The 26,648-nt window shown below is 33.6% G+C and overlaps 1 protein-coding gene across 1 annotated transcript in view; it reads left to right on the top strand.

Annotated features, from left to right (window-relative positions):
- Positions 1-22,236, top strand: part of LOC114348880 (PHD and RING finger domain-containing protein 1) — a 59,916-nt gene extending 37,680 nt beyond the window's left edge. Inside the window, exons 5-7 of the mRNA XM_028299347.2 lie at positions 473-5,501; positions 10,820-10,948; positions 21,947-22,236. Of these exons, the coding sequence (XP_028155148.2) occupies positions 473-5,501; positions 10,820-10,948; positions 21,947-22,075 (5,287 nt within the window). The 3' untranslated portion in view covers positions 22,076-22,236. The remainder of the gene's footprint in view (positions 1-472; positions 5,502-10,819; positions 10,949-21,946) is intronic.
- The last annotated feature ends 4,412 nt before the right edge of the window (positions 22,237-26,648 follow it).

Here is a 26,648-nt window from a genome sequence, read left to right as displayed (position 1 = left end):
ATCAGCTGTATTTAATACAGCTGATCTATGATTTGTCAACTTTCTATGTTACTATTCAGTTTCTATACATTTTCTGACGTTCTAAACGTCACTTGACATAAAAATAAACATTGCAACAAGTGAAGGGTCCAGGACTGTAATAGCTCAATGTTCCTATGTGTCTACTACGGTGGTTCTTACTGTATATTTTAATTTTTATTTATTAATGTATTAGAGACATAAATGACGATTGAGTAACAGGCAACATCGTAGGACCTTTTGAACAGCTTAAAAGCCAACATTTGGGCATATTATTGTGCTTGCATTGTACTAAGGTTAAACTTTCAGAATTTGAGATCTCATTAGGACAATAATAGAAATAAATCAACCCAAAATATAATTTAGGAACGATAATCCTTTAATTACTTTATTATGTTTTATTAGTTTTTTAATTAGAATTATATATTAACCTAGAAAATATTTCTATTGACAGAATAATGCCACGTACCAGACAAACAGAACGAATCAGACGGCGAGTCGAAACCAACCGATATCAGTCGTCAGCAAGTCAACCACTTAGAGAAAATTCCAGCAACAGTAACCAAGTAACAACCAGAGAAAATTCCAACCGCAGCAACAGAGTAACAAGCACTACTACCTCAAGAACCCGCCGAAGAAGACGAAGAAAAGTTAAAGTCAGAACAGTTTATGTAATAGACGAAGTAACTGGTGAAACCGTGGCAGTACAAAAACGTATGAAAAGGAAAAGCAGAAAGAAATCCAGAAAATCCGTACCGAAACCCAAAACAGTTAAGACACGGTTAGCACAGCAGCTTGGCATGTGCGGTCCTAGAAGTGTACCTCAGAATTTACCAGATGTTAAAATTCCAAACAGAGCAAGCACAGCTTCTTCGAATATTAGTGGTATCAGATATAGCGCCGGAATACCGACATTGGATCTATTCGGACATAATGACGATTTAGACTATTTTACTGACGAAGAAAACTACAGCGTAGGTTCGCAGTTTTTAACCCGCAGAGCTCCAACTCGGTCCGACGCGGCTACAATGCGTCGTACGATTAGGCAAAAGAACGTACTAGTACCTGAAGTTGTCAGCAGTACTTCAGACTTGCTAGACAGCATTTTAACATCCCAAGAACAACTCTACGCGAGAAATGCTTCGTATTCTATAGATTCGACAGGAAAGTTCAAGATCGAGGCTAAGTCGAAATCTAACAATTACATTGATGTTACAAAAGAACAAGTTAAAGGAAAAGAAACGCCTTACTATAACCCTAACAGGAATCGTTATAACCAAAATCAGAATTACAGACCTTATAATCGCTACCAACGACCAGGGAACAATTACTACAATAGTAATAATCAAAATAATTATTACAATGCTGAAGCATCTTCATCTATGAATTATTCAAACAATTTTTCGAATGACGGCCAAGACAATGATTTTCCTCAAGACTATTCGAGGAGAACGTTATGTGCTACCTCTGAACCCAACGCGGAAGAAAAAGAAGAAGAACAGGAAGAGTCGAATCAAAACGATGAATCCGAGTTGGATATCTACAGCGACATTGAAACTGTTACTACATCAAAAGCCGAAGACCGTTCTTCATATAGACCACTTTCTCCACCACCTATGCCAAACATTTCTGGGATGATGGAGGATGAAAATAACGATAGTGAAAATGATATGGTCATCGATGATGAAAAATTACAAGAACAAGAAAATCAAAATGAATACGGAAAAGAAGAAACCACTGTAACTTCAACAGTAGGTAGTAATCAGGAGATGGAACCTGAAATGGACACTTTTTCTCCAACGGTTCCAACTGCATCAAATGAAATACAATCAGGTGCTGTACAATCATCATCGTTAGAGAATATAAGTAAGTCTTATCAATATTACAATGATGATGATTCCGATGATGGATGTCCAAATGCAAATATTTATTCTAGAGAATCCACGAAACCTCCACAAGAAGAAGATCCCGACTCTGATGATGGTTGTCCAAACTTTAGTATCTATTCTAAAGAGAGTAAGACAATGGCACTGTATAGTGGAATAACTCTAGGGCCAGAAATATCTACCCCTCTAGATTATCAAGTTGGAGAAATAAGTTCTTCTCCTCAAAAGCAAGAAAGCGAACTAGGGTCAGGAGCAACTAGCGAACCTTTAAATTCAGATCAACTATATGACCCTGAACAAATATTTGACGAACCTGAGGAGAACGGAGACCAGTTGTCTCAGAAAATGGACGAGATGTCAGTACAACAAACTAATGAGAATCCCGAAGAAAGTGACTCACACTTACCTCAAGAACTATCACAAATTTACGACCCTGAAAAAGACACTGCTTCTCCGATTCATGATTCTTCTCAAGCTGGAGATTCTTCAGTTCTAGATCATACTTACGATCCTGAGAACTGCATCCGTTCAGAAGAGACGTTAAATACAGATGCCGAAAAAACGCTTGATCTCGATCAAGGTTATGATCCTGAGAATATTTATGAAGAAAACAGTAATTCCAATGAAAAAGATGTTGATATTGAAAAAGCAATTTATCAGTTTAATTCACAAAATGCTGATACTAGTGGAATTAGTACAGGGGATCGGTACGACCCAGCCCTTCCTTTCGATGATGATGCAGATGCAGATTCAAAGCGAGATAGTGATAATGACACACAAAATGAAGGAAATACAACTGTTATCCCAAATAATGAGATAGTAACAAATCAGCCTCAAAGCGATAAGAAATCTAAAAGTGCTAAGTCCAAAAGGAAAAGCAAGTCAAAAGGTAATACGCTTTATAGTGATTCTGAAGATGACGAAAACATTGTTAAGAAAGGAGCTAACTCGTTTGGCGTGACAGATATAAATGAAATGACTGAAGATATTAGTGAAGAAGAAAGAAGTTACACACCTTGTTTGGATGAAAAATCTCAAAAACAAGGTTTGGAAGGATTAGAGACAGAATTAATTTCAGATGAAGATAGAAATGATTTTGATGAAGCTCAGGAATTAAAAACTGTGTCCGATGGTGATGCTTTGGAAATTAACGCTAAAGAATCGGAGTTGGATTTAGCTCGACCAGAAGATTATGAAGAAGGGGAAATAGTAGATAAAAATAAAGATAAAGATGTTCCCAATGAAGAACCGGAAGTAGAGAGCGAGGCAGAAAAATCCCCGAAAGAAGCTACTCCAGAGTTAAAGACAACTGAAAGAAAAAAGAAAGATGCAAGCAAATCGCCTGCAGTTGACAAGGGGGGAAATAAAGAAAACGAGGAAAGCGGTAAAGATGCGTCATTTAAAAGATTAAGTAAAAGCAGTAAGGGGCGTAATTATAGAGATAAAGAAAAACGGCCTTCTGATTCGAGGAACAGATCGCGAACGCCCGATCGTGAATACAACAAAAAGGAAAAGAGGAGAGAAAAGCGCAAGGAACTTGAAAGATACAATGTTAGAGCTATAATAGCGGATAAACCTCGTCCTTTGATAGCGAAAGATCAATTTGGAAGGGATATTCGAAACACTCCTAGCAGGTCAAGAAGTAGATCCTATACTCCGCCCCCGCGAAGTGCTTCACGACCAGTCAGATCACCTTCAAAGACGATACGCAGATCACCTTCGAGATCACGTCGATCATTATCTAAGCGCAAGTCGCCGTCAAAAGAAAGATCTCGAAAAACAAGAAAAGCCAGAAGTTACAGATCTGGGAGTCGCTCTAGATCTCCAGGTAAAAAAAGGGACGCGCAAAAACCCAAGAAAAGAAAACGTTCAACTAGTAGGTTTAGAAAGAGGAAACCTGATGGTAGGTCCAAAAAGAGAAGGCCTGGAAGTAGAAATAGGCGACGGTCTAGAACTCCTGTAAGGAGAGCTAGGGAGCGTGTAGATTGGACACCCATGTCACAACCACATGCTTCTCCTTCTTGGACACCACCAAGATTGATGGAAAATCCGCAGATACTAAGAAATGATTTAACAGTTACAGTAAACAATGCCGCCAAAAAGAAAAAAGATAAGAGGAAGAAAGATAGGCGTAACAGAGGAGACACTTTAGAAAGCAGACAGAGAAAGAGACGTCACGAAAGAGAACGTACGCCGCCTCCTTCGAAAGAAGTCTTCGCATCAGGTGACAACATTTTAGTCAGCGTGAGTTTTAATAATGAAAATGAAAGAAGGGATGTAACGACAAGAGATAAAAGAAATAATGTTGAAGGAGCCAAGAAACGTAAAAAGAAGAGGACCAGAAAAGATTTGACAGGTGTGAAGCCCATAGCTATTATCGACTTAGCAAAATCGCCGTTTAGGGAATTAACACCTTCTCCAAAACAAGTAATAATTCTCACTGACAGTGATAACGATGAAAACGTAATGATGAGAAACGGTCAAGGTGGTATTTGCGATTCATCGCAACAAGTAGCTAGTCCTGAAAGAGGTATTGGTCCTAAAACACCACCAGAACCGCAGGTTAAATTTTCTCTGGCTGCTAAGCCACCTCAAATACGTGCAATAAACAATCCTCTACATGATCCTGAGGATATAGAAACCAATGTTCAAAAGGAAATGGGCTCCAGAATAAGCCCTGGGGTTCACAAAGGCCCAAATACTCCTCCAGAACCACCAAACTCACCGCCTAGTTCGCCAGATGCTTATGATCCATTCGAACCTACCAAATCGAGATCTCCAACACCTGAACCACAACTACTGGGCATTAAAGATTCCCACGAAAGTATCGATAGCAGAGCAGCTATTGATCTGTTGGAGAAATCTATGAACCCGATGCCAGAGACTATTAAGTCTCTTACTCCGCCTCTGGCAGATATACAACCCGCGGATTCGCAGAGTAGCGTCCAAATAATTACTCCTGATTCTAATCTTGGAAAATCTCCTGAACGACCACAAATCCAAACGGTTCAACAGCCGTCTAAACCCGTTGCCCAAACTATACCATTCTCTTCTGTACCAACTCCAATAATTTTGGCTACTCCTTCTGTTGCTACTATCCCTACTAGAATTAATATTCTTAATACTACAGTCATTTCTCCACCAGTAGCATCACCAATACCTCAACGAATAGTTTTACCCAACATAATTAAGTCAGGCATCGTGAAGATATCTCCCACCAAGCCCACTGTGAAAACAAATCCCATCAAACCGATACAAAAGACGACCAAATCAACTAGGAAGAGAACCACGAATGGCAGCCTCGATGATATAGTATTAGATTTCGATTCGCCGTATTCTCCAGGAAGTAGCGATTATGAGGATCTGTTCGAGCCTCCGAGCGAGATCGTAACTAAGCCAATGATCAAAGGCAAGACAAAGTCACATGCCTCCGCGTTTGACGCGTTGTTCGGTTCGCCTAGTTACAGCAAGAAGAAGAAGTACACCAAGAAAGCTAACCCAAAAACTAAAACTGTTGGAGTCAAATTGGACGAAGATTGTTTGAAGATTCTTGACGACTTACCAAATTCGGCCGTGGAGATGCAAGTTAAGGATAAGGTAAGCCAAATTGATTTCTATTTTACTCTAGAGTAGAGTGATGTTTTTGTAGTTTTTATTATTTATTTGGGAGTTATTATAATGTTGAAACAAGCCGGTATATAGTACGGTGACTTTCACGCCAAGGTGGGAAAAACTGTGTACACGAATCAATACATATTATATTAGAAGTAGGAAATCCACTGAGAGCTGGAGAATTCTTAGAAATCTACATAAAGAGACAGGAAAAGAACTTATAACGGCAATATCACCGAAATATTGGAAGGATTATTTCAGCGACCTACTGACAGAAAAAAGGAAGGAATTCGAAACATCAGAATCGTCCCAGGACACAGTAGGAGTAACAGGATCTTCAATATAGCCCGATCAGGGGGAACGCAAAATTTTACGAAAACCTCCAAAAAAAATAAACGAAGGTCAATACTTTTCGAGTTATTTGCGAGTGAATGTGTTCATTTTTAGCCAAAAAAAAATGTTTTTGGACGGTTTTTCGGAGATAACTCAAAAAGTAAGTATTTTAGCGAAAAAATATCCTTATTAAAAATATAGCTTATAAAAAATTGAAAAAAATGGTGTATGCGTGAGGTCTGCAGACCCAGTAAAAGCAGAGTTGCAGCTAATGAAATGTAGGCTCTTCTTCGTCAAATTCCAAATCGAATATTTCAATGTGAAATAACCAAAAAACGGAGCACTTATCGGGGAAAATTCATTACAACTTTTTTAAAGTGTTTAAAAAAGCCTTGATCCTTTTTTACCTGTTTAAAAAAGGTTTATTTTTGTTTTTAAAAAAAACTTGTAACATTAAAAGTAAGTGAGTTACGCTTAAAATATTGTTGGTCCCTTTTATTTTTTGGTAAAAAAATGGCGACAATCACCCCCTAATTAGCTTCTCACATAAAATTAATCGTTACCGCTTTACAGGTTACTTCACTTCTGTATTGTTTATATTATCTATAAGTTTCATTGGTTCAAAGTGCTCAGTTTTGAAAAAAAAAATAGGATTAAAATAAAACATTTTTTTATTTTGAAAAAAATCTTAGTTGTTTATGGAATTAACTTAAAAACAATTAGGAATACCAAAAATCTTAAAGAGTAAAAATGTACGTTCTGCTTTTCGGAATATTTTTGATTTCTTGTTTTCTTGTTATAGGTCTGGATCCCGCGTATGAAAAAAAAGTTGATTAATAGCAAGCTGAAAATTTGTTAATAGCTTAAGGGTGTCTAGTCGGATAAACTTTGATATATGGGAACACTGGAACAGGGGCAGTTTTAGTTGTGGAACAGGTTAAAAATTTGGAACGGTCAGACCACGAAAACGGCACATTTATTTTGTCCGACAGAACAAACTTAAACTCTCCGAACAGAGATTAAACTGTCATGCAAAAATCAGACTGCTATTTTTTACCAAATGGGCGTTTTAATGAGTGGAACATGTAGAATATGTCAAATGACAGGAATTATGACAGGTGATAAATAGCAGTCTGATTTTTGCATGAGAGTTTAATCTCTGTTCGGAGAGTTTAAGTCTATTCTGTCGGACAAAATAAATGTGCCGTTTTCGTGGTCTGACCGTTCCAAATTTTTAACCTGTTCCACAATTAAAACTGCCCTTGTTCCAGTGTTCCCATATATCAAAGTTTATTGGACTAGACACCCTTAAGCTATTAACAAATTTTCAGCTTGCTATTAATCAACTTTTTTTTCATACGCGGGATCCAGACCTATTAGACAAAAATTGGTTATGTATGGCTGTTCAAAATTTGCCTAAACTCGTGATTAGTTACTCGTCCAAGCCATTTTCAAAACGAAGCACTTTGAACCGATGAAACTTACAGATCATATAAATAATACATAGACAAAGTAACTTGTGAAGTGGCAATGTTAAAATTTATATGTGATGCTAGTTAGGGGGTGATTTTCGCGTTTTTTTACCAAAAAATAAAAGGGACCAACAATATTTTGAGCGTAATTCACTTATTTTTAATATTACAAGTTTTTTTAAAAAACAAAAATAAACCTATTTTTAAACACTTTAAAAAAGTTAAAATGAATTTTCCCCTAAAAGTGCTCCGTTTTTGGGTTATTTCACATTGAAATATTCGAGTTGGAATTTGACGAAGAAGAACCTACTTTTCATTAGCTGCAACTCTGCTTCTACTGGGTCTACAGACCTCATGTATACACCATTTTTTTTTTAATTTTTTATGGGCTATATTTTTGCTAAGAATATTTTTTTCGCTAAAATACTTACTTTTTGAGTTATCTCCGAAAAACCGCCCAAAAACATGTTTTACTTTGTTAAACATGAACATATTCACTCGCAAATAACTCGAAAAGTATTGACTTAGTGAAAAACTCTATAGAAGAAAAGTTGTTTAGAATTAGTCATTTTATCCAATTCCGGTCTTATTTTGAATGTATTTTTTTTTCATCTTCGAGAGGAGGGTATTCCCCTCCATTTTTGTAAAATGGAGGGGATGTAGAATTGTAATTTTTTTCTTATATAATAATAGACAATTTCAACTACCTATTCTCAAATTGTCATCCTTCCTTCATTTTTTTTTGGGTCAGATTGTTCTTTGATCGGGCTAATAAGGCTATTCACCAATGAAATAAAGAAAGTATGTACCGAACTAAAAAGCACCAGGACCTGGGGGGGATTCCAGCCGAGTAAACAAAAAACGGAACTCCAAGACTTTACGAGGACATAAGAAAACTACTACAAAGATGCATTGACAACAAAGAAGTCCCAATAGAATGGAAATTATCGTATATGTCAGCAATATACAAAACAGGAGATCGAAAACAATGTGATAACTACAGGGGTATTTCCGTTACACCAACAATCAGCAAAATATACGGAAGGATCTTATAAAACCGAATAGAAGACGAATACAAGGAAATGGAGGAAGAAGAACAAGCAGGATTTAGAGCCGGAAGATCTACAATTGATCGTCTTTTTGCAATCACACAAGTCATGGAAAAGAAAACAGCGGTTAACCAAGAAATTCATTTCGTATATATTGATCTGAAAAAGGCATACGACTTATCAAGCATCATATACTATATACATACTCTTTGTTTCGCAGACGACCAAATACTAATAGCACAAGACTACGATGATATCTATTACATGACAAGAAAGCTAATAAAGGAATACAGGAAATGGGGACTTGAGATCAACATAGGAAAAACAAAATATATGAATATCGGTGGAACGCAGCAAGACGTGATACTAGAAGGAGGAGAAACAATCAGTAAATTAAAACAATCAATCGGAAAGTCCTTGTAGCTGGCTGTATACCATAATTAAAAATCATACATAACAAGTAAAAACTTCGTTTGTATAATGGTATGAAAAGTTTATTGAAAAACTGTTAAAAAGTCATCCAAAAGTATTCGCAAAACGTTTTCGATCTAGATAGATCATCTTCAGTGCCTAGAACGAAGTAAACTGCTCGTCAAAAGTTAGGGATATAGAAAATTCTGCTGAATTTTTATAGTAGACTTTTTCGTGGTGAACAGATTAACGGATTCCGCTAATTTTTTTTTATTATTTTAGACTTTTCTTTAGTATTTACACAGTTATGCAAAGGTTTACTCAAACTTTTTTTTGTACTTATACCGGGTGGAAGACAAGAAATGTTTTTCTTATGTTAAGTTTGAGTCGCCCTGTAGGGAGGACGAGGTACAAATGAGAGTATATATCGAAATCGTATTGTAGTCTTATGTTTTGTGAACATTTTGTTTTTTGAATGTCCCTGATATCTTTAGAAATAAAAAAAATAGACGATTTTGTAATTTAACATGTGTTTTAACCGAAACAAAAGTTTGAGACGCCATTTAGGGAGAAAAAGTCACAAAGGTGAGTATACCTCGATATTTTGTTGTATTCTCCTTTTCATTCTGCATTCAGTGCGTCACAAATGATAGAAAAAAGGTAAGTCCGTGATAATACACATTTATGACATTTATTCTAACATGACATTTTAGTTAAATCTGACAGTTGTCACATTTTATTTTCAATTTGGAATAAAAACAAATCAATTGTGTCTATTGCATTTATAAAATGGTATTTTCTTTGATTTGTATAGTCTTATAAATTGTACAGATTATATTGATAATATTATTATTTTATTTAATAAATAATTCTTTTTTTATTATGACGCCATCTATCGACAACTAGAATAACTAGAATAAATGTTATTAATGTCTGTAATCAGCGACGTGCGTTAAACCGTCTATTTTTTTGTTTCTAAAGATATCAGGAACATTCAAACAACAGCATGTTCACAAAACATAAGACTACAATATTATTCTGATGTATACTCACATTTGTACCTCGTTCTTCCTACAGGGTATCTCAAACTTAACACAAGAAAAACATATTTTTTTCTTCCATCCGGTATAAGTACAAAAAATTAGTTTGAGTAAACCTTTGCACAACTATGTAAATACTAAAGAAAAGGCTGAAAAAAAAAATAGCGAAATCCGTCTGTTCGCGAGAAAATCAACTATGAAAATCAGCAGAATTTTTTATATCCCTAACTTTTGACGAGCAGTTTATTTCCACGTTAGAATGAATGCAAAATGTTAAAATTATCCACATTTTTTCTTTAACTAGTCATAATTTTAAGCTTTTGCATTCATTCTAACGTGGAAATACTTCGTTCTAGGCACTGAAGATGATTTAAATCGAAAACGTTTTGCGAATCCTTTTGGATGACTTTTTAATAGTTTTTCAATAAACTTTTTATACCATTATACAAACGAAGTTTTTACTTGTTCTGTATGATAATCAGTAAATTGTTTAGGGACTTGTGCAATTTTCACATTATGTTTTGTTGTATACAAGTGGAGTTAGGCAGAGTTAGTTGTTTCTCTCACCTCTCCTGTAAATTCAGGTATTTTGTACTTATGCATTTTTCACATTTGGCCGACGTATTACAGATCTTCCTGGTCCAGTAGTATCTGCAGTTCATATCAAAACGATGAATACAAGAATACAAACAATGAACTCTAAATACAGAAATTCAAGAAAATTCAACAAAAACGAAATTCATCCGCATAGGAGGAGTTAAAAACTATGAACTAGACTTAGAAGATGGAAAGGTAATTTCTTCATGTACCAAAGAGTGAACATGATGGATTTGGGGGCAAAGGTGCAAAGAAATGGACATGCTGAAACAGAAACGAAAACACTCCCAAAATTTTAATAGTGAATGACATTTTAAATTTTACTCCATAAATTATACGAAAATATCGAAAATAAAAACATTTTTATTGAAGTATTTACCAATTCCTCGTTTTTTTTTCAGTTCCTTAAGAAATTGAATCGACAAGAAAGAGTGGTGGATGAAGTTAAACTTGTGTTGAAACCTCACTACAACAAGAAGAGGATAAATAAAGAAGAATACAAGGATATAATGAGAAGAAGTGTACCTAAGGTAATATATTTTTCATATTTAAAAATAATATAGAAATTCTGGTGTTTGATACCCACAAAGTTTTTTCTTTAGTTTTTATAGTTTCCGTAGCTTACGCATATTTTCTGGTGGGGAGTACTTAAATTCTTCTGTCTGTACGGGATATTTGGAGGATTTTGTTCAAGCTGGTATTGATAATAGTAGAGGATCCGATATAAGGTCGATCTGCACCGATCTGTTTAATGGATAAAAATTATTGGATATACACTGCGCGTCATAGAAAACGGGCACCCTAAAGAATGGGTCATTTTTGATGTCGCGTATCTCCTTAACCTGTTGTCCGATTTAAGTGATTTTTTGAATATGTTATAGCCTTATTCTTTGTCAATATCCTTGTAATAATATTTTTGCTAAGCAGGTAAATTTTCATTGTATTCCGGGTGTACGAATCAAACTGTGTTTTTTTTCTAAAAGTTCGCAACACCTTGTGGAATATTCTAGCCTTTATAAAATACTGAAATGAAATCCCGACTATAGCCTCAGGTTTTCTGAACATTCTGTTTTTTGATTCATTCTCTTATGTTGGATAATACAAAAGTTATGTACTTTAACAACTAGTCATGTTCTTCATCAGTATAGGTTGTTTGTAAATAAGTGCGACAAACTTTAAGGGGCAATTCTGCATGAAAAAATAATGACCGTTTGCTTTATAAACTTATGTCCGCAAGTGCTTCGTTTACGAGATACGGGATGTTAAATTTTTTTTTACAAACTGAGGATTTATTTTATTGCCCTAAAACCGGTTGAGATATGCAAATGAAATTTGGTAGGTTTTATAGGTTAACTAGTCATTTTCTTCATCAGTATAGGTTGTTTGTAAATAAGTGCAACAAACTTTAAGGGGCAATTCTGCATGAAAAAATAATGACCGTTTGCTTTATAAACTTATGTCCGCAAATGCTTCGTTTACGAAGATACGGGATGTTAAATTTTTTTTACAAACTGAAGATTTATTTTATTGCCCTAAAACCGGTTGAGATATGCAAATGAAATTTTGTAGGTTTTAAGCGATAGTTATTGCGAATTTTTTGACTTGCAATCAAGAATTTTATATTCACTATTGGCGTGCATGTGGTTAATATGACCGATCATATTACCCGTATGCACTCTCTCTCTTGTCTTTTCCCCATTACTGAAGATCGTGATTTCTTCCAATATTCCTAACAATGTTTCTCCATTGGTCTCTATCTTCAGCTGCTCTAAGAGCTTCGCAGAATGAGTTTCCAGCTGAATTCTTTATTTGGTCGGACCACCTATTTGGTGATCGTCCTCTTGATCTTCTCCCCGGAACGTTTCCAGAAACGATTAATCTCTCCAAACTGTCGTCACCTCTGCGAACCACGTGACCAAAGAATTGCAGAATTCGTTGCAGACATATTGTGGACGGCCTATTTTTAATATTGAGTTGGTTTAGAATGGAAACGTTTGTCCTATGAGCTGTCCATGGTATGCGCAGCATTCTTCTCCAGCACCACATCTCAAAGGCATCAATTTTTTGGCGCTCGCATGCGCAAAGAGTCCAAGTCTCTGCTCCGTATTGAAATATTGAGAATACAAGGGCATTCACTAGTCTCATCTTGATATTTTGAGAGATAGATCTGTCTTTCCAAACTTTAGTTAGGCGACTCATCGCATTTTTTGCCATACCAATACGTCTCCGAACTTCTGCTTCACAGTTGCCATCGTTAGTTATACTAGACCCGAGATAGACAAAGGTGTTTACTATCTGGTATTTCTGTAACATGTTAGTCAGTTGAATAGTGTCGAATCTGTCGACCACCATTATTTTTGTCTTAGCTTTATTGATTTTCAGACCAACTTTATTGCTTTCGTGCTCAACTCTTCGCAGAAGATCAAACATTTCTTGCTCGCCAATGGTGAATATGAAATTCTTAATTGTATGTCAAAAAATGTGCAATAACTACGTCTTAAAACCCACCAAATTTCATTTGCATATCTCAACCGGTTTTAAAGCAATAAATAAATCGTCAGTTTGTAAGAAAAAATTCCACATCCCGTATCTCGCAAACGAAGCATTTGCGGACATACGATTATAAAGCAAACTGTCATTATTTTTTAATGCAGAATTACCCCTTAAAGTTTGTCGCACTTGTTTAGAAACACCCTGTACTGAAAAAGAACATGGCTAATTGTTAAAGTACCTAACTTTTGTATTATCCAACATAAGCGAATTAATCAAAAAACAAAATGTTGAGAAAACCTGAGGCTATAGTTGAGTTTTAATTTCAGTATTTTATAAATGCTAGGATATTCCACAGGGTGTTGCGAACTTTGAGAAAAAAAAAACAGTTTGATTCGTACACCCGGTATACAATGAAAATTTACCTGTTTAGCAAAAATATTATTACAGGGACATTGACAAAGAACAAGGCTATAACATATTCAAAAAGTCACTTAAATCGGACAACAGGTTTAGGAGATACGCAACCTCAAAAATTACCCATTTTCTAGGTGCTCGTTTTCTATGACGCGCAGTTTATTATGTAATTTAGTATATTAACATTAATATAATTATAAAGAACAAGGGATGCCCGATCTAATTTTGTTCTGACTATAATTAATTAATACAGTGGAACCTCGATAACTCGGATTAATCGGGACGGCGGCCGATCCGGGTTATCGAAAATCCGGGTTATCGAAAATCCGGGTTAGCCGGAGAATATGGTAAAAATTAATAAAATACGCAAATACGATATAAGTACTTACAGATAAACTCCGTTAGAATTGAAATAACATGAAATATATATAAATATGCACAGTACCTCTACACTACACATCTAAATTTCTAAAAACACGCAAACATAAACGGAAGCGAACAATACAAGACTGTACTACACACAATACAGTCACCACAATCGGAACGATGTTATGTTATTTAAGAACAGTGAAAACTAAAGACCGTTGTTTAAAAAAGAATTTTTTTAATAGTCTTTTAGTCTTTTTTAAACAATGCTAAGACAGTTTGAAATAAATATGTAAAGGAATACTATAGACAGGTGCCTGTTGTTTCTGCCGGCGTGTGCCATGAGTCATTTTTACTATCCTATAGTTCAAATTACACAAATACACATTATCTCTCAAATATTATATTACATACGTTTTTATTGTTGGAATGTTTATCTGATAATTAACTATTTTGATGGAAAACAAGCCACAATTAAATTGAAAAATAATTTTATTAACGTTTTGACGCCCAAATCGGGTGTCGTTGTCAAAATACAAATGTACTGAAAATCAAAATGTTCATCTGATGAAAATCGGTCCGGGTTAGCCGGACTTCCGGGTTATCGGGGGCCGACTTATCGGGGTTCCACTGTATGTACTAATTCAAAATGTCTTTTATATATTAAAAAAAATTTGACCGGGCAGATATAATTTTAGATTTTTTGAATCATTCTAAACAAAAAAGGTCTTGTAATTTTTCTCTTAATTTGATCGTTTTCTTGTTACAAACAATTTACAACTGAAAAAAGAATGAAAGATGACGGTTTTCAAGGCTCAAAAACACAAAAAATATTATTTTTGTAATCATCAAGTACCTAAATTCAAGTTCAAACCTTCTTCTATCAGGTGTCGATAAGAATTTTTGCCATGTTTTATTCTAAAATATATTTATTTAATTGTTAATGAGGGAGGTTCCTTATGAGAAGACATAAACAACTAAAAAACAATGTTTTAAAATGAAATAAATCAAGAACTGATAGAATAAAATTTGAAATGGAATTTAGGTAGGTACTTTGTAATTTCAAAAATGATATATTTTGCTTATGTTTTTAGCCTTGAATATTTCTTTTTTCAGTTTTAAATTGTATTTAACTAAAAAACTATCAATTTACGGAAAAAATAATTTTTGAAATGTAATTATTACAAGAGACTTTTTTTTGGTATGATCTAAAAAATCTAAAATAATATCTGCCCGGGTCAATTTTTTTTATTTATAAAAAGAGTCATTTTTTAATTATTATTAATTAATAATAGTCAGAACAAAATTAGATAGAGCACCCTTTTTTTTAACATAGTAAATTACGTACCCAATATATTTTATCCATAAACAGATCTGTGCAGATCGACCTTATATCGTATTATTACACATATATACATTTTGACTCTCATTATTAGAACAGATATCGTTTATTTATTGCCACTGAATAGACTTGTTGAATATGAAAAGCAGAAAAATTTATGTACTCTGTAATAAGCTTTTGATTTTGCGATAGATTTAAAATAATGTTCTAAACAACTTTACCGGTAAATAAAAGTGATGTGTTCTTTTTTTCGTGCTGTGAAGTGTGTGAAAATCGGACTACGAAGATGCAATGTCCCGTCAGCAAGTATATAACTAAAAAAAAACTTTTTCTTTGTTTTATTAATTCATTTTCAGCATATAAATAATTTTCAATCAACAAAGCAGCTATATTATGTCTTATTTTCTGACATACTTCCCGTTTGAATCTAAAATACGCTAAAGTAATAAAGTTGTAAGTATTGACATATGTTTAATCAAACATTAAAGTTAAGAATCCAAATGGATTAAAAAATTTCAGAACAAACCTTTTCAATCTTATCAGACCATCTTCAGGAAACTTAAAAGTACTTGCTATATAACTAAGCAGTGGATGTGTTTAGATTACATATTAATTATCACACCTTGATGATTCAGTATTTAGTATAAAAAAAGTACTAAATACTTCGCAGTTTTCTCATAAGTAAGTACTTCCCAGTTTTCTCATATTTTTTAGATGCACCCTATGTTTTATTTTTTTTTAAATATTTCATTTATATTTTATAATCTCTTTTATTTTTATCAGCATTCCCTAGAACTAAACTCATTCTTTTCCGAGATATGTTTCCTTCAAATTTCGGGAATACCTTCAATTTTTGTAAGTAAAAACAAATACTATAGACTGCAATACATACAACTCTTGACATTTCCCATTAATTTTGAGGAAGCAAAAAATAGCGCCATCTAGCGGTACGAGTAGGATAACCAGAGCAATCTAACCTTACATTTATAAAATTGCTTTATTGTTTTTGTATAAGTGTTTGAACTATTTTTATTTTAATTTAATTTAGCAAAATTAGCTCGTTATTCAAAAATGTATAAAATTAAATTTGAATGTTTACGTCAAATTTTACGTTGTCAAAACGTAGTTCAACTCAAGCCGACAGTGGCGCTAGTGGCAACGTGATTCCAGATTTCTGTGGGAGTTGGATGTATTACAGTCAATAGTATTTGGTAGAAATAACTTGATCTTATGTAAATAAAAATATCAAAAGTATTTTTATTCGATAAATAACAAATAACATTACATATACAGGGTGTTTGGTAAAGAATGGGTCATAGTTTAACCTTAGATTCCTGAGCTTAAAATAGGTCGATTTAAGCTAGCTTCCGAAAGTAAGTACGAAAGTTGATAATAACCGAAATACAGGGTGTCAAAGTTAAACTTTTATTTTATTTATTCTTGAATATTTCCTGACAGGCATAGGATAACGACACGAAATTTGGTAAGCGGGGGTTTTTTGGGATGAGAAATCTAAATTCGCCACCAAAAATGATGTATTACCCAGAGGGCGTCACATACGTCTTTCAGCACTTATTTAATACATTCAATTTTTTTTATCCCCCACTCTCATAAATTCATTGTGTACTACATTCATCTCGCCAAACTTAACTGGTTTCGAGATAAACTCATTTTAAATCTGCGATACAACATACTTTTTTGCATAATATCATTGTAGTTAGACCTGAAAAATAAATTTGAAACCATAATAATTGGGCCCGTTCTCATATTTATGTCATTGCATCGCAAATTCCATTTGAAGAAATTTACGATACATTTTTGTAAATTTTTATGATTTTAAGTTATTTTTCGGGTGCTACAATAATATGCAAAAAATTATGTTGCCTCGCAGATTTAAAATGCGTTTATTTCGAAAACGGTTGAGTTTGCGAGATGAATGTAGTAGTCTACCTTTTTTAAGTAAAAATATTAAGAGATTAAAAGTTTTCATTCAAAAAGTATGTAGAGTGGCTAATAAAAGTATGTGGCGCCCTCTGGGTAATCGCCATCATTTTTGGTGGCGAATTTAGATTTCTCGTCCCAAAAAACCCCCACTTACCAAATTTCTTGTTATTATCTGATGCCCGTTAGGAAATATTCAAGAATAAATAAAATAAAAGTTTAACTTTGGCACCCTGTATATTTCAGTTATTATCAACTTTCGTACTAAGGTTAAGCTATGGCCCATTCTTTACCAAACACCGTGTATAAACCAAGCTGTTCTTAGTCTATTTTTCGTATCATCTGACGTTTATGGAGGCATGTGGTACACAAGGTGTCTTTTTATATAGTCACTTTGAAAAAAATCAATTTTTGACAATAATTCCGGTGATTGCGGTGGCCAAACAGTTGGTCCTCATTTGCCTATTCACGTCACAGAAAAGTTGAGGTGAATACAGTTGATACAGTGATGAGTGCACTAAGACCTATCAAAATAACGCAAAAGACGGAAAACATAATACGTTGTGAAATAAAAAGAGATGGGAAAGAAGTCGATTATGAAATTATCTATAGAAACCTATAAATTTGCATTACATTGATAGTTTCCCACCTTTAGATGTATCGTAGTAGTAGTATGTTAATTAAAACTATCATTGTCACAGTTTTAGTTGCCAAACCCCTTCGATACGTATAAAGGTGGGAAACTATGTAATGTAAATTTGTAGATTCCTGTTGATAATTTTACACCTCTAATAGTTTCATCCCTTTTTATTTCGCAACGTATTATGTTATCCATCTTTTACGTTATTTTGACGGTTATTAGCGCACTCATCACTATACAGCACCATTTAGAAGGCTGTCCAAAAAATGTGAGCCAATCAAATAGTCCCCAACAATACCACCCAGACCACCTAGTTTGACTAAGCATGTGCTCACTACGGAGACCAAAGGATGGTATCCTAGCCTAGAGCATAGTATCCTACTCTTCATATTCGTGAATTCTGGCATTCAAAATAATGCATTTATTTTACATAGCGATCGATAATATAGTTTCGATCGCCAGGTAAAATAAATACATTATTGTGATAATTCACGAATATGAAGAGTACGATACCATGCTCTAGGCTAGGATACCATCCTTTGGTCTCCGTAGTGAGCAAACCCTAAGACTTTTAATAAAATATGAAAGTTATGCTGATTCACTGTTCCATTTTTGTGAAATGTAGCCTAATCTCCAAAAAGTACATAATCGAAAAAAATCGGTCACCATGCTGCTGAGACCATTGACAAAAAGCTAATATTATTATGTGATAGTAATCATCAACCGTCAATTCTTGATGTGGCTGTAGGAGGTAGGGATGTATTTTTGCCGCCGATGTTTGACTAATGTCATGTTAACATGAAATTTCACGAGTGCTGATGTGGTGATCCTCAGTAGTAGCTAATAATACATCACATTTCTTTTTTTCACTGATAAGAGTTTTTTCTCATTTTTTTTTCATGCAAATATTGAAATTAAATAGTTATGGTCGTACATTAGGAGTGCTTAGCCTTATCTCCGATCTCTCTCTCTCTCTATCCTCTCTCTCTCTCTCTCTCGCTTGTTCTCTCTCTCTTTCTCTCCCCTCCCTCTCTGTATCCTTAAGCAGATGTATGGTCAACCTTTTATATAAAAAAAAGAGTATAAATATCTCTTACAGGCTTTCACGTTATTAGAAATGAAATTAATTAATGTTGAGATAAGGATAATGAGCTTGCCTTATACTATTATGTTATAGTAGGCTATATATTATAATATTATATTAGATACATGTCAAAAGAAAGCTGTCAATTAGCGAAACAATTTAGGCAACTAGCTCGATCAAAGAACAATGTGACACCAAAAAAAAATAAAGGAAGGATGAAAATTTGGGAATAGTTAGTTGAAATTGCCTATTATTATATAAGAAAAAGTTTACAATTCTACCCCATCCATTTAAAAAAATAAAAGGGACCAACATTATTTTGAGCGTAACTCGCCTACTTTTAATGTTAGAAGTTTTTTCGAAAAACAAAATGAAACCTTTTTTAAACACTTTAAAAAAGTTATAATAAGTTTCCCCTGTTTCGTTTTTTTGGTCATTTCACGTTGAAATATTCGATTTGGAATTTGACGAATAAGAACCTACTTTTCATTAGCTACAACTCTGCTTTTACTGGGTCTACGGACTTATACACCATTTTTTTCGATAAAATACTTACTTTTTGAGTTATTTGTGAAAAACCGTCCAAAAACATGTTTTTTTTTTGTTAAAAATGAACATACTCACTCACAAATAACTCGAAAAGTATTGACTTAGTGAAAAAAGTGTATAGAACAAAAGTTGCTTAGAATAAGTCATTTTATCCAATTCCGGACTTGTTTTGAATGTATATTTTTTTAACCCCGATAAAATATTTTTCACCCCGTATTTCCCAATTTTTGTAAAATGGAGGGGATGCAGAATTGTAAACTTTTTCTTATACAATAATAGACAATTTCAACTACCTATTCCCAAATTTTCATCCTTCCTTTATTTTTTTGGAGGTTTTCGGAAAATTGTGTATTCTTTGATCGGGCTAAACATAATATATATCTTGTGACATTTATGTCATTTATTTTATTTACACATGCAATACAGAGTGAGTTTTATATATTGAACGCCTCAGTTACCTAGGAAATGGTTGGCACGATTTTTATAGGTTATAGGTCGATATTATGGTGGTATTTACATTGTTGTCAGATCTTTCGTTTTTCTGGAAATCTAATGAACTTTATTATTTCAAATGGAACACTCTGTATATTTGTGTTTTTAAGTTCTTATGAAATATTGATTATTTTTCATGTAATGTTTCCTATACCTAAATGCTATAATTTCGGAGTTATTTCTACATTTATTTAAACAATTTTTTTTAAACGAATTATAAAAATCAATTTTTTTGGCCCGGAAAGATAGTGTTAGGTTTTTTGGATGATTCGGAACAAAAAAGGTCTCTTGTTGAACTTGAATTTATGTACATATCGGTAACTTTTCGGTTTTTTTTTTCAGTTTTAAATTGTTTATAACTCGAAAACGATCAACTTTAGCTAAAAATTACAAAAAAAAAACTTTTTTGGTCAGTATGACCCAAAAAAAATCTTAAATAATTTCTCTGTCCTGGCCGAAAATATTGATTTTTATAATTATTGTTTAAAAAAATTGTTTAAATAAATGTAGCAATTACTCCGAAATTATGGCATTTAGGTATAGGGAATATTACATGAAAAATAATCACTATTCCTTAAGGACTTAAAAACGCAAAAAATATACAGGGTGTTCATTACATTTCCAGAAAAACTGAAGATCTGACAATATAAATAACACCATAATATCGGCCGCATCACAGGATTCTTATTCATTAAATCCTATAAAAACCGAGCAAGCCGTTAACGAGATAATTTATACGTTCCATATACAGGGTGTTTCATTAATAATTGTCCATATAGTAACTGGAGAAACCTTAGCACAAAATACGAAGATTTAACCTAAAACACTTAAATAAAATGTGGTTCCTTAGTCCTTACTGAGTTACAGGGTGTTTTATCTAAAAATTTAAAAACTATTTTTGTTCAGTATTTTAAAACTGTTTGACGTATCCTTTTCATACTTGGCAGGAAGTATAGGTACTGTACAAACTATTAAATTATGTTAAACAAACATTTCTGGCTATTGCCAGAGGCGTACGACGGGGCAAAGTGAATGGTTGACCCTTTCCGAATTCTGCTCCACTGGCGGAATTGCTATTTTAGTTCAATTTTTGGATCCTGCAATACTCTCCAGGAAAATAATATACTGTTCATTCGTAACGATAAAGTCATTAGTTTTCGAGATCTTTGAAGTTAAAAATTAAACGACACGGTTATTTTGATTAATGTATTGTATCGCTTCATTTTTAATTTTAAATATCTCGAAAACTAATAATTTTATCGTTACGATGAAGAGTGTATTATTTACATAAAAAGTATTGGAAAATAAAAAAATTACACTAAAATAGCAATTTCGTCAGTGGCGTAGAATTTGGGAAGGGTCAACCAGACACTGTCCCCTGTCGTACGCCTCTGGTAGTAGGTAGAAACGTTTATTTATCTTAATTTAGTAGGGTGTACAGTACTTACACTTTCTGCCAAGTATGATAAGGATACGCCAAATAGTTTTAAAGTACTGGTTACAAATAATTTTTTAATTTTAATCATATGAATCAAAATCATAAATTAATCAAAGTAACTGTGCCTTTTCATATTTAACTTCAAATATCTCGAAAACTAATGACTTTATCATTACCAATGAAGAGTATATTATTTACGTAGAAAGTATTGTAGAATCTAAAAATGGCACTAAAATAGTAATTCCTCCAGTGACGTAGAATTTGAGAAGGGTCAACCATTCACTATCCCCCATCGCACGCCTCTGGCACTAGCTAGAAACGTTTGTTTATCATAATTTAGTAGGGTGTATAATAGTCGCACTTTCTGCCAAGTATGAAAAGGATACGCCGAATAGTTTTAAAATGTTGAGCAAAATAGTTTTTAAATTTTTAGATAAAACACCCTGTACCTCAGTAAGGAACTACATTGTATTTAAGTGTTTTAGGTTAAATCTTCTTATTTTGTGCTCCAAGGTTTCTCCAGTTACTATATGGACAATTATTAATGAAACACCCTGTATAAAACTCATTCCGTATAATAGATTAAATTGGAACAAATGGTCAGTTAGTTCTGTCTTCATCGAATGGAGTCAGAACTTTCTAATTCATAGTACCAACATTTGCTTGCATTTGTTATCTAAATTCTTCTACATGATAAAACTATACCATAAATTTTACAATCCATTTGCATAATGGATACATTGTATTTATTAATATTACCGAATTACAGATATGCCACAATAGGTCCGGAGAAATAAATCCAACAAAAATCAAGAACCTGATAGAAGCTTATGTTAGAAAAGTTAGACATAGTAAGAAGGTCACTTCATCCAGTTCAGTGAACCCTCAGAAGATTTAGCTGCTTCTTTAATTTCCTGTACATATTATTAAATTATGTATTGAAAATTTTTATTTATGTAATTTGTAGAATACTAATTTATATTATTTCACTTTTGTGATTAATTGGACGTTTTACAGTGTTAAGATGTAAGGTTTTTAGTAAATAAATCTAAAATAGCACGATGTTCTATCCATTTTTACATTTAACTCCCAGAAAATTTCGCTAAAAGTTAGCTAAAAAGCGCCAAAAGTGAGTCCAATTGAGTCCAGTCCTGTTGAGTCCAAGTCCAGTTAAATCAAATCAGTCATTAACTTTCACACTGAATGCGTCTTGTGGAATCATAAGTCTAGAGACACATGCAATTAAAAATAGACGTAGTTGTTCAAACAGTAATATTACATCGCCTTCGAACAGGGAGAACGAGAAAACTATTTTGGGTTCATCCCATAAATACACTGGGGTGCAAAATTAACCGGACACCTTAAAAGTGGGTCATTTTTGATGTCTCAAATTTCCTGAACCTGTTGTCCGATTTAAGTGAGTTTTTTAATATATTCTAGCCTTATTCTTTAACAATATCGCTGTTATAGTATAGTTGCTACACAGTTAAATTTTCATTGTATACCGGGTGTACCAATCAAACTGTGTTTTTTTCTCAAAGTTCGCATCACCCTGTGGAATATTCTAGCATTTATAAAATACTGAAATTAAAATCCAACTATAGCCTCATGTTTTCTCAACATTCTGTTTTTTGATTCATTCGCTTATGCTGGACCATAAAAAAGTTAGGTACTTTAACAGCTAGCCATGTTTTTCATCAATATAGGGTGTTTTTAAATAAATATGGCAAACTTTAAGGGGTAATTCTGCATAAAAAAATAATGACAGTTTGCTTTGTAAACGGTATGTCCGCAAATGCTTCGTTTCCGAGATACGGGGTGTTAAAATTTTTCTTACAAACTGACGATTTATTTATTACCTTAAAACCGGTTGAGATTATGCAAATGAAATTTGGTGGGTTTTAAGACGTAGTTATTGCACATTTTTTGACATACAATTAATAATTTAATATTCACCATTGGCGCGCATACGGGTAATACGAGCCGTCATATTACCCGTATGCACGCCAATCATGAATATTAAATTCCTACTTTATTTCAAAAAATGTCAACTAACTACGTCTTAAAACCCACCAAATTTCATTTGCATCTCAACCGGTTTTAAAGAAAAAAATAAATCGTCAGTTTGTAAGAAAAATTTCAACACTCTCTATCTCAGAAACGAAGCATTCACGGACATGTTTACAAAGCCAACTGTCATTATTTTTTCATGTAGAATTACCCCTTGAAGTTTGCCATACTTATTTAAAAACACCCTGTATTGATGAAAAACATGGCTAACTGTTAAAGTACCTAACTTTTTTATGGTCGAATCAAAAAACAGACTGTTGAGAAATCATGAGACTATAGTTTGGTTTTAATTTGAGTATTTTATAAATGCTAGAATATTCCACAGGTTGATGCGAAGTTTGAGAAAAAACACAGTTTCATTGGTACACCCGGTATACAATGAAAATTTAACTACAATTGGATATGGTAATTGAGTCAACTTTCATCATTTGAAAATTTAACTGTTTAGCAACAATATTATTACAGCGATATTGTTAAAGAATAAGGCTATAACATATTAAAATAATCACTTAAATCGGACAACACGCTTAGGAAATTCGAGACATCAAAAATGGCGCATTATTAAGGTGTCCGGTTAATTTTGCTCCCCAGTGTATTAGAAGATCTGTCTTTGGTTCATTCAGTCTTATATTTCCTGATTTACTAGGTGATCCTAAAACGTTTACAACTTTTTTCGAATGAGCATAGATTTATTTTTTCATTTAAGATATTTCAATGTTTTGGGTTTTTGGAATTATAAATTTCATCATTCTCTCGAACTAATAATATCAGTTTTTTCAATATCCACTTTTAAATGTGAACACCAAGCAGTCATTGAACAAGACTCATGTAAAAATTCGACCTGTCGAATCATGAAGAGCCTTGACTCGATTGGATGTGTTTTTGTCAGTGTGAAACCAAACAGACGCATTTGCTTTACTTTCGTATTAAAGCAGTTGGACGAATCTTCTAGCGTCGGACTGGATTTGACTGGACTGGACTCACTTGGTGCGAAATGAGCCTAATATCACTGCATCCTTCGATACAACAGAGTGTTGTAAGAACTCGACAGAATTCAAGAAGGTTCAAGACTCTAGAACTTGAAAATGTTGCACCGAATTCAATAATGTTGTTCTTTGGACCAAAAAGGAACGAGTGTATCAAGTTTCAAGACTCTAGAGCTTTTCCTTCAAGAAAAGTTATCGCACGGAGAGACATCGACAGGAGTAGACACAAAGATTGTGTAGGTTTTCAGCGCCAGTGTTTTGTAATGGAACATTGTTTTTAGTGTTTATTGGTCGTGATTTGGAATTGTTTCCTTTACAACAGCAGAATTTACTTGAGCTTAGTTTGTAAATAAAAACGCTAGAGAGAAATAGTTTCATAGTATGGCCTGGATACTAATGTATCATATTAAAAAGCTCAGATTATGTGATGTGAATTAGCTCGAAGAAATAATTGATCAAATACCAAGCGCAAGGAGAACTTGCATGTGATGAAAGAAGAAGTTGGTAGAGATGTTTTAGAGTTTATGACAAAAAAGATGAAGTCCAATTCGGACATTCGAGAGAAAGATACTGAGAAAGGTATACTCCCGGTGTAAGAGGAAGATGACACATATAAAATTAGGAATAACGACGAAATTAATGAATTAAATGAAGGATACGATATTGTAAGATTTGTGAAAAGTTAAAGACTGTCATAGCCGGAAGAAGATATAAAAACAATAAAGAAAATATTACAATGGAAGACGAAAAAAAGGAAGGCATAGATCGAGATGGTTAGATGATCTGGAAAACGTCCTGAAAACTATGAATGTTGTAAGACAATAGAGGAAAAGGGCACAAGAGAGGTAAGAATAGAAGAACTTAGCCAGACAGGTAAAGACCCATCCAGTGTTATGATACCCAGAAAAGAAGAAGTAGAACCAGAATTAGTTTTGTCTGGAGACAGAACCAAACGAAACATATTCTGCATTATTAAAACTACCACTTACAGAACAATCGCTTATAAAATATGCAAATGCACTATGAAATTCTGCAAACAAGGGATCTAATTTTTATGAAATGATCCCTTGGTTATATAATTTCACATATGGAAGAGTAGCACTCCGCTGAACTGAATATTATAAGAAATTTGCATTGGATGAAGTAGCAAAAGAACACATGATGATGGTGCTATGCTGTCTAATCAGAAGGTGACATATTTAGGTATGTAATAAATGTATGTATGTGCTTTGACATTTTTCTATTTTGCTATGGTAAAGTAAACTCGTATTCTCCACCACTGTAGCATGCCATTTTTGCATAAACTCTTACGGCTTTTTGCTTAAACCCTAAAGTTTGTCAGGATGATTGATATTTATAATTTTCCTGCTCGGTGCCACATTCTCAAACAAAAAGTAGTACTCCCTATTATTATGGGTATGTTCGTAAAGTTCGTTGGTTAGCAATGGTCACTACAGGTTTTGTGTTAATGGCTGAATTACATCTCAGAAATTTGTACAGCATGCATTTACCTTTTGAAAGATTATGTAAGCCTCTTTCTCTAAAATGTTTGTCTATAATATTTTCCTTATCTTTCTTCCGCCTTGTAAGTCTTCAGTGAATGAGTCGTTTTATTATCTTTAAGAACTTTGTAAACTTTTAATGGTGTCTTTGTGAAATTCAGTTATCAAGAAAATCAGATGTTGCGGTACGCCTATTTATTTTATATGCCATAAGGGGCAAACACAAATTGAGGACCAAAATGAAATTTTAAGTAAGGGTTTACTTTTATACCTGAAAAAATCGCACGAATTGAGGACCAAGACTTCTGATAATGCCCAATGCCGTCCAACACTTTTCACCACTTTTTTTTTTCACGATACTTATAATCATCCAACACAAGTAACGAGTTTCCCTTTTCACTTAAGATCATTTTAATTTCACTCATTTTGACTACCTTTCAAGACAGCTCAAAATAAACTAAATCTAAAATAATATTTTATTATTAAATATTTCCTTACTCATTAAAATCTCGTTAAAGAAACCCTAATTACCTACCTTAATCTACCTACCTATCTCTCGTACGGTCCGTAATTCGGTGCACTTATTTTGACTGTTCAGGTAGCGGTCCTCAATTCGAGAACATCGGCCATGTTATCATTTGACTTTGTCGAACGTATTATGATAACTTATAAAGCAGATTTAAAACGGGACATCGAATTTCCTATTTTATAAATTTTATAAAATAGGAAATTTCAAAAGGTGTTCTTGTTTAATTCTCTTTTCCAAATCTGGCCTGCTTTTTTGATTACTTATTTTTGTAGGAAAGTTTTCAGTGTCTTATATATAATTTGTAGTAATTTCTTGCTTGCATGTGAAAAAGGGAAATAATATTGTTCTGGAACAATATGAAAATAACAGCTATGAAAATTAAAT

The sequence above is a fragment of the Diabrotica virgifera genome, chromosome 7 (assembly GCF_917563875.1).
Source record: "Diabrotica virgifera virgifera chromosome 7, PGI_DIABVI_V3a".
In the NCBI taxonomy this organism is placed as follows: domain Eukaryota; kingdom Metazoa; phylum Arthropoda; class Insecta; order Coleoptera; family Chrysomelidae; genus Diabrotica; species Diabrotica virgifera.
This window is presented reverse-complemented; position numbering and strand designations above follow the sequence as displayed.